Source organism: Poecilia mexicana, unplaced genomic scaffold (genome assembly GCF_051168715.1).
Source record: "Poecilia mexicana isolate PSO_F unplaced genomic scaffold, ASM5116871v1 scaffold_8, whole genome shotgun sequence".
Lineage (NCBI taxonomy): Eukaryota > Metazoa > Chordata > Actinopteri > Cyprinodontiformes > Poeciliidae > Poecilia > Poecilia mexicana.
The window spans coordinates 15,908,829-15,918,596 of NW_028263377.1; the positions used below are offsets into that span (position 1 = coordinate 15,908,829).

Genomic DNA, 9,768 nt, shown 5'->3' on the forward strand with positions numbered 1-9,768 from the left:
CTTTAAATTTCTTGAGGAAAAAACGAAGCAAAAAGTTGCTCTGGTCGATCAGACCAAAATTACTTTCCTACATCCAAAACATTTATGAAATAAACTATGTGTTACGTTATTGTTCTTCTGTAGCAGTTCTTCTTATAGCGGTTTGCAATGGTATATCACATATAACCCAATAGAATATATTAAAGTTTGTGGTTGTTCCTTGATAAAATTCAAAACAGCAGCAAAACTAGATAGCTGATACAAAACTTTCAAGAATCTCCAGATCAGCTGCCTTTAAAGGGACGGGTTGATTTGTTATGATGGGTTCTTGGTGACGGCAGAATGGCTGCCAGCCCAAGGCATCTTCTCATTATACTGAAAAAGTGACGGCAGCAGCTGATTGACTGACACAACGAGGGAATCCATCTAATGCAATCTCACAAGCAGTCTTCATGCGGCAGAGTTGCCACTCGACATGATGCATTATGCAGAAAAATTACTTTTCTGCTCCCTTCCCTTCAGCTCACTTGGCAAAATTTCACTTCTGTTTACTTGAATCTGATTGTACTTAATATTTTAGCATAATTTTTGCACACATTAAAATGGATGGGTGGAAATTATCATTACATATCAATTAAAAGGCTAAAATGATTTTTCTTTAATATTTATACCTATAAGAAAATATGAACTATTCTCTTTTTGTTTCATTTTTTATTCCTAATGGTTACATAATCACAAATTTGTTTCATGCTTTACTCCCAGCATTATATTTATTTTTAATCTTCATCAACCATTTTCCTATCTCTCTGCCTTCAGCATTTCAAAACTTCTTTCTCCATTTTACCTTCATTTCACCTTATGGAAGTAAAACTGAAACTTACTTCGTCTCAAATCAAGACGGAAAGAAACACATTTGAAATCTGTTTCATTTGAGTAAGGCTCCAAATTAATTAGTTGTAACTTACACAAGCTCTGACGAGAGAGACACACTTTGTCCTGTTTTAACCTCTCCTACACCTGCTTCAGAATACATTTCAAATTACAGTGTATATACTGTGCTGGCCAGATTTATTGGTGACCCAAGTGAACACGAATAAAAAGTTCTAATTTGAATCTTTTATTGATTATGTTCTCTTTTCTTCAATTCGTCTCATTGGGTTTTTTTTTTTCCAGGATTTGGGTCTGGTGGCTCAGATGGTCACAGAATAGGGCTGGATTTGTGTCTAGTGAATCAATTCTGTGTTGATTCACTCATGTGTTTCAGAGCACTGTCCTCAAGAAGACTATAAAATAAAAAAGTAATTTCAAGAGTTTGTTATGCATCATAGACGGTTCCAAGTACCTTCAGCATCATGTATCCGCCACTGAACTTATCCTCAACCATACTTGGCATGAAGTTCCTTCCTACATCATTATCTTTTACATCACACCAGAAACTTTTGGGGTGCTAAAAAGATTGGTGTAGACCTTTTTTTTGTTGTTGTTGTTGTTGTTTTCCCCAAAATACACAATCCCACTGAAGCAAACTCCACATGTCTGCATTGTGGACAGAAAAGGATTTTACCAGGCATTCCTCACAAACAATTGCTGTGAGACTTTGTGACTCCAAGAGGCTGCTTTAACAGTTCCCTAACACTGAGCTTTGGTGATTTCTTCACATCACTCTCACTGTGTGAATTATGGGTCTTTCCCCTGTGTAGCTGCCAGGGACTAAAAGAAGCAGGCTTTTGTTTCAGTTCGTATTTATATCCGAGAGGCAAAAAGTCGTGGGTTCCTCATTATGAGTTCCTGGAAATGTCAATAACCTTAAAAAATTGAAGCATAAATGTAGAAAAAAAATGCTTTGACTATATTTATTGTTGAGGGTTTGTGTAAGGAATATTAGAAAAAAAAAACAACAAAAAAAACCAATAAACAATCATTTCTCAACATAACATTTTTTCCAAACCAAATACATGGACTCAAACTGAAGGTTGGCAATTTTCTCATTTTGTGTGAGATTCTGAATTTATTTTAAGGTTTTTTTACACACGTGCCAATAAATGCAGTTCTCTCTGTATTCCATAGCTTTCAAAGACCTCGTCTTATCAGAAAGACACCAAGTGTTCTTCATAATAAATCTTAATAATGATGTAAATCGACATTTCTTATGCACAACCCCAAACACCACTAAGATCCCAGAAGGAAACTATAAAACCTGCAGACGCCAAATGCCAGAGAACATCTGTAATGCAAGCTGCTCAATGGGCGACACATTCAGAAACACCATTATAGTTTCAGCAGACGCAAGCTGTTGCAATTACTGTTGTGCAACATACATTTAACCATCCAATGCAGATGGTGAGAGCAATTATCTATGCACAGATGAAACTTCTGTTAATCACTAATATAGCTCTTTAAAACTAATCCTGTCAGACGAGAATTCGGTTATGACAAAAACAAATATTGCTTTGTGTTTTTAGGCTAAACTGATTATGTCAAAAAATGAGGGGCTTGCTTCTCTGCAGTCAGAGCCAGACAGAACACACTGAGCTGATAGACACGATGAGACCAGAACACCCATCTGAAGCCTCTATTGTATGCACAAAAGGCATCATTACCATGCATAAATGGGCAGGAAGAAAGGAACCGAGATGCCTGTCATTTACACATTTACTCTGTAGGCGTGCTAATGTACGAACGCAAAGGTTAAAAATAAAGTACCTACTGTGACAATCAAGACAGAAACAGAAGAAAAACAAAGACAGAGAAAGAAAAAAAAACAACAATTATGTATATCAGTAAAATACGCATGAAGGAGAAGGTTCTGAGAGTGGGCAATGGAGAGACCAAAACGAATAAGGCTGCATGCGCTGTATGAATCTTTTCAGGAGGAAAATGAGGTTGGGTTTGACAAAAGAACAGAAAGATTACACCCAGGCAATCTAATTTGCGCACAGAGAACCCTGACCAGATTAGGGAATAAACTTTGTGAACACAGGGTGGATCTACAGTCTATCTATCCTCTCCTGTTGCCTAGGTTACCGCCTGTAGTGGGCGAGGAGTGCTGACAGAGGTGGCCCTGAGAGAGGGAAGTATCACGCAATCAAGAAAGAGTAAAAAAGAAGGATGTTCAAAAAAAAATTTCCCATGTTGTATTTTGGAGCTGAAAGAAGCGTCTTCTTGAGGTAAAAATCCAATAAAGTCCAAAACCAGGAATTCTGGCAAAAGTTGAAAATTTTGCATTTTCTCAAATGGCCCAATGTTTGCACAAGAAATCGAAAAAGATGAATCATAAAGATTATGATCTTGAAATAAAATGCTGGTTATAAATCAGAGCTGTAGGAAAGAAAAACATTAAGCCTCTTAAAAAAAAAGCTGGGGCACCACGAAAGCGTGCATGGCCTGTTTCAGCTCCGCCAGTGATTGGCCTCACAATATTAGCCCAGATTTGGACTGGTTGACCGCAATCAGGTTGAGCTTCTGTTGACCGTACAAGGCTAGAAAAAGAACAGTTTTTATTCCAACTGCTTGTACGGTTCAATTAATTCAAACAGCAAGCACTCTGTAGCACTCTGTTTCATATTTAAACTAAAAAGAGAGTGCTGCGATCTTGCACGAAGAGTTACAGGTATCACTTGCAACTTACTGTTAAAAGTCCTGTTGTGAAAATATGGATTCATGGCAGGACTGCATGGCGCAGTTGGTACAACTATTGCCTTAATACAAGAAGGTTCTGCGTTTGAACCCTGCCCTGGAGGTTTTCTGAGTTTGCATGTTCTCCCTGTGCATATGTGGGTTTCCTCCCACAGAGCAAAAACACATGCGACCAGTTCAACTGGTTTATTTTTTTTAGCACTGACCCATCTTTCAAGTACATAATCCGAATTACCATTAATGTGCAAGTGACAAGTAAACGTCTCAAAGTGTATATGCCACCTATCCTCATAGCTTCCATCATGTACAAAACAAGTACAAACAAGTTCATTAATGTGCTTTCCAGTATTTCCCTAAACCATAAAGGATATCAATTACTAATTTTGTCCAGTTTACAATTTTCATCACACTGACAATATCAAATCTGCAAAGACCTGCAAACATGCAGTATTTGTCAGACTAATATATATATATGTATATATATATAAAAAAATAAAGGGAACATTTCACTTTAATTTTGTGTGTGGCTCCAAATCCAGGCCTCCATTGGTTAATAAATTTGATTTCCATTTTGTGTGATTTTGTTGTCAGCACATTCAACTTTGTACAGAACAAAGTATTCAATGAGAATATTTCATTCATTCAGATCTAGGATGTGTTATTTGAGTGTTCCCTTTATTTAATTTTTTTGAGCAGTGTATATATATATATATATATATATATATATATATATATATATATATATATATATATATATATATATATATATATATATATATATAATATGTGCCATTCATTCACACTCTCATAATATAATTTTCCAGTTAAATGAAGACTGACTGTTTTAGATGTTCAGATCTGCTCTAGATGATTATCAGAATCATAATGACAGAAAATAAAGAAATTGATTAAAAATATTTAACAATAATACATCCTGTTTTTCTAACACCTTGCAACCTGACTTATAAGTACATATTAATGTTTATATGTTATTGAGATTGTAGCGGTGAAGCATGAATCGCATTAAAATGAATTACTTGAGATTTTTATATGTTGATCTCTGCCACAGCCATTAGTATTCATGCTGCCTCTCTGCTGATGCAGCATCATAATCCCAAATAACAGCACAAGCAGTTGTTTACACCACCATACTCGTTTTGACGTCGACTTTTCGTGACCGTCCTGAATGCATTTTGAACACGAAGCTGCAGACCATGAAAACGAGAAGAACAAGTCTGCTATAATTATTTTCGTGAAATCAGTCCCCAAACAAAGAGATTCAGGGGGGGAAAAAAGTGGAGAACGACAAAGGGATAAAAATGCAATTGTTGCTAAAGTCTGGTGACTCACCTGATACCATGCACACACACACATACACACGCACACATCCCTGCAGTAAGGATGAGGAGCGGTACCACCTCGACCCACCCTGCAGATGATGCAGTCGTGAACTTTAGCCCTTCTTGCATCTGATTTTTCTAAATCACTTCCCTTGCTATCAGTCATGCTACAGCTATACCTCCGTATGTCGACCTAAAAATTTTGAAGTATGCAATCTAAGATGTACATTTCAAAGTAAATAACCTAATGTTTGAGAGAAAAAGCTCTGATTTTCTATCTGTTATATTAGAATGTAAAATGATTCATTAATTCTAATTTTAAGAACCTTTTCATCTTAACCGATGAATATTTTATTCATATTAGGATGAGAGGCGATGTCACACTGGGTGTGTTTGAGAGAATATATAGATGGTGTGACAACACTGAAGTAAAACAGGATTTCACTAATGTTTTAAAACAGACATAATTTATATCTCCCTCCTCGTTTAAATTAATTGGGAGTTTGAATGAACAGCTGCTATGTCTCTCACATTTCCAAGAAGCTTCCTCTATTGGTCTTAGACACAATGGGCCAGTTCTCAACACATCTCTTCTCAAGGCACTAGTTTAGTATACTACGAAAGCAACTGGTAAAATGTTTTTGGTGTAAGAAAACCAAGCCAACTGCATCAAGTCTTTGATTTTGCAGCAATCCCCCTTTCCTAAACAAGAATATAACAATCACCTTTGTGCTTCTAATAACTTAATTTTCCATCAGCTAGTTCATTTTTAACGTAGTTGACTTGGAGCTTGCTTCATTCAGTAACAACTTCCAAACTCAAGAGACTCCAGTTGAGACTTAATGGTGTATTCACTGATCAGAGAAAGGATCGGGGTTTTGATCTTCTGTAAGCCAAGAGCTAAGGGTCGCTAAGGGAAGCGAGCTGTTCCCCTGTTGGTTCCAAACACCAGCAGATCATCTAAAAAGATCCTGGTACTCAAAGACACGGAGCTGTCAGCAACAGGAAATGTACCACAGGGATCACCACCTCTTCACGCATTTTGTGATTTTTTTATTTATTTTTTTCTAGCTGAACCCAAAAAGCTCTCTCCTCTTGTAGGCTGTTAGCTTTTAATTAACGTGTCATCTCCATTGTTTCTCTGCTCTGATGTAGACGGGCTTACAGAGAGAAAGACACAAACAGTCCGCTGTCCGAGTCTGCGAGCAGGACACTGGCCTTTTATGGGAATCTCTCTCGCATCCACTAATGGGTTCTACTACTGTAGCAGAGAAAATAAAGGCTCTTTCATAATATTTCTTTTCATGTTTTGCTTTGGGTTTTCCTCCATCATCTCTTCTGCTACTGTGAAACTGAAAATCTCCTGACAAGCCACTGGAAACCCTCTGCTGCAATGGAGTAATCCAACAAACAAAAACTGCAGAATAAATTATTGACGTACATTAGTCGTTGCGAGCATGCATAGCAAATTAAATCTGTCTAAACCTTTTCCAAGCTCAACCTGAAACACATCAAATTCCCACATTGCAAAGAAGAATCTTAAACTAGAGACTTTTCTTTTTTTTTTTTCGTTTTCACTAACCTTCTCCAGCTTTTCAAAATGCTCCCGCAGGAACTTCATAGGACGCTCGGGCTTGGCAATGCAAAGGTTCACGATGCACTCTTTGAGGATCTGCTGGATATTGTGCTTCTGCACAAAGATTTCACACCCCTTCAAACTCTCGTCTTCTTCCAGAGCTGAGGAGGAGGTGGCCATCTTATCTTTTATCTCTGTGGTGGTGAGATATAAACAGGGTGGACCATGAGAGGAGGGGAGGCAAAGCAGACCAGAGAGGAGACAGGAACGCTGTAGCCAGCTTGGGAAAAGCAGGAAGTACTGATGGAAGGGGGCAAAAACGGAGAACTCAAAAAGGACAAAAAGACGGGAAACAAAAAAAAAAAACAGAATAGCAGGAATCGATGTATAAAATTACGTCATTATCAGCAAGAGAGGCAGCACTGAATGTGACTAAGGAACCTGATATGTGTTTTGAGTCTGTTGAACTTTCCGATTTATCAGAAATATTAGCTTCTTCCAAACATGCAACTTGCATGTTGGACCGGGTCCGAGCTAAAATAGTGTTCCTTTGATTACTGTTCCCATTTTAGCTTTGATTCATCCATCTTCAGTAAACCAATGTATACCACAGGCTTTTGGGGTAGCTATTGTTAATTCTTGATTTTAGCTTCTAGCTCTCATGTCTTACTTATTGTGAGACTGATTGGCTTATAAGCATAATTTAACATAGCCTAATATTGAGTCCTAGAAGTGGCGTGTAATTTGAACTGCAGAATAACCATTTTTAGCACATTTAAAATACAGGATGTTCTTCAAGACGGTGTGCTTTAGGGCACAATTAATGGTAAACAACATCTGTAGATTGATCAGCATATACTAATGTACGCCTTGGCAGATGATGGCTTTTAAGGATCTGAGTTGTTTCAGCATGATAATGCCAAGCTACAATGACCAAAACATTATAGCAGAATGTCTGTTTCCATCTGTTACTCAATCAAAAAGATTTAAAGCGCTGTGGTCTGAAAAGCATTTGTTTTTAGAAAAAGAGTAGGAGTCATAGTCATACAGCATTAGCAGGTTACCCAAATCACAGTTTTAAAAAGTTATGGTTGCTATTTTACATCACACCATTTATTCAGCTAAAAGTAGGAAGGCACAATATATCGGCATTAGCATTGCTATTGGCCCATGTTGCTCATTTTATAACATATTGGCATCAGTCCTATAAAAATAATTGAGCCAACAACATTCTGTCCCGTTGCCATTCGTGGACGTGATTCAGGATAAAATGGGGGTGGCCCTGCGCTAACTGTTCAGGCAGGTGTCACTGTTAGTGATGCTATGCAGGGTTGCTGGGTGTTTAACTGAAGCAAGAAGCAATTTCAGCAGTGGTCATTTTTCAGAGTCAAAAGGACAGGAGTGCACTGATATCAAAAATAGATATTGGTCTATACGTTTACATCGGTACATCCCTAGCTTAAAGTCCTTTTGAATGAGATACCTTAGAAAGTGAGCTGGGAACTACACTCGTCACTTGAGTAACACAGAGCTACACCTTCTCTTCCTAATGTTACGCACTGCAGGTCAGCTGGATGAAATATCGCTCCTTATGAAAGATATATAAAATTGGCTGTTTGGGAAAAATACAATATTATTCTGAGTGCAATAATCAATATTATATGAGCAACACGTTTTCTGCTTCAGTTCACTCAAATTAGTTTCATTGAGTTGTTCTTATGATAATAGTGTTGTTTCCTTTGTTTTGTATTTACTCCTTGATTATATTGTGCTTGTTGTATGATCCCAGTTATATTTTATATAAGTATGTAATCTTTAAAGCAGACAATAATGGCACAAGGGATTTTAAAATTTAAATGTAGATGCTTTTTAAATGATGATCTACAGGCTTTTATTTCTAATTGTTTTTATTTACATTCTTCCCCATTATCTAGCTTTTAATAGTAACATTCCAAAAATAGATCTGCATAAAAGATTATGTTTCAATCATAAACACAGTTTTATTTTCTTCTAAATTTGGGTAATTGTATGTTACTTAATTGTATTATGTTAAGATGCAGAACATGTGTCAACAGCTCTGATTGTCAGACTGCAAATAGCCTAGATCAAATAACACGCTGAAGCATGGTTTATCTTGATAATTCAGGAAGAGGAACACAGATAACCACCTTGTTTCACTTCCTGAAAGGTATATTACGCTTACAGTACGAGTATTATTGCATTATGCATCATCAGATTATGACTTTGGCAATGACATCTACAGTATCATTGTTTGTTTGTTTTTTCAGAGTGCATGGTGCAGCAGCGTCCATGAGTAGCAAATTAAATGTAAACAGTGTCGCTTGTGAGTGAAGTGAGCACCTGTTCAGCCGCATTCAAAGGGAAGCTAACAGCTAGCTTTACGGTGAGCCCCAAACCACAACGAAGGGGAATTACAGCGATTACCGACATCATAGAAGCAAAACAGCGACCCCATCCATTGTATAAAAAGCTATTTTATAAGCACGGTTCAGTTGGAGCTGTCGCGTGTGGTCCCTACCGTTTGTTTGTGGAGGATGCTCAGTTAGAAAACACCTCGCTGGGGTTGGCGGGTTGATGATGTACCGCTGTTTAGCTGGGATGCTGCTGCTGCTGCTGCTGTTGCTGCTCTCCCTCTCTCTCTCCTGTCCGCTCACTCTGCGTCAGTCTCCATGACGTCAATCATCCCCTCGACCGCAGCGTCTCTCTCGAGGACGGCGGCACCTGGCACGCGGCAACGCAATCAGCACAAAGAGGGGGAAACATCACTAAGACTTTAGTTAGATTTGAGCCATTTGAATTTTCTACCAGTGCTCTTAAATAGAAAAACAAAGGTCAAATTACTTCAATATGTTTTAAAAAGTAGTCACACACAAATGACTAAATTAAGAGTAAAAATGTTTTTGGTAAATTGCTTACTAAATAGGTAATTGTTTGGTCATAAAATAAATTTTGTTAAAAATCAGACATACAAAAATGTATAAAATTGAGTGCAAATTCGGTTATTTTAAAAAATGGAACAAGAAAAATAACTTTACATCACTACAAAATAATAATTGAGGGAAAAGAGATGAACATTCGCAATTTTATTTTACTTTTTTGTCATATTTAAACCATTATAGGTACAGTACTGTTTATTGTATATTATTCTCTAAATGGTATGCTACGCAGATAAAAATAACATATAAAAACAATACGGTTTTTTTACGAGAATTGAGA

The 9,768-nt window shown here is 37.3% G+C and overlaps 1 protein-coding gene across 1 annotated transcript in view; it reads right to left on the minus strand.

The window, feature by feature from the left end:
• Positions 1 to 9,294, minus strand: part of prkar1b (protein kinase, cAMP-dependent, regulatory, type I, beta) — a 69,063-nt gene extending 59,769 nt beyond the window's left edge. Inside the window, exons 1-2 of the mRNA XM_014983626.2 lie at positions 9,071 to 9,294; positions 6,538 to 6,725 (exon numbers count right to left, since the gene is read on the minus strand). Coding sequence (XP_014839112.1) covers positions 6,538 to 6,711 — 174 coding nt within the window. The 5' untranslated portion in view covers positions 6,712 to 6,725; positions 9,071 to 9,294. The remainder of the gene's footprint in view (positions 1 to 6,537; positions 6,726 to 9,070) is intronic.
• Positions 9,295 to 9,768: the final 474 nt, after the last annotated feature.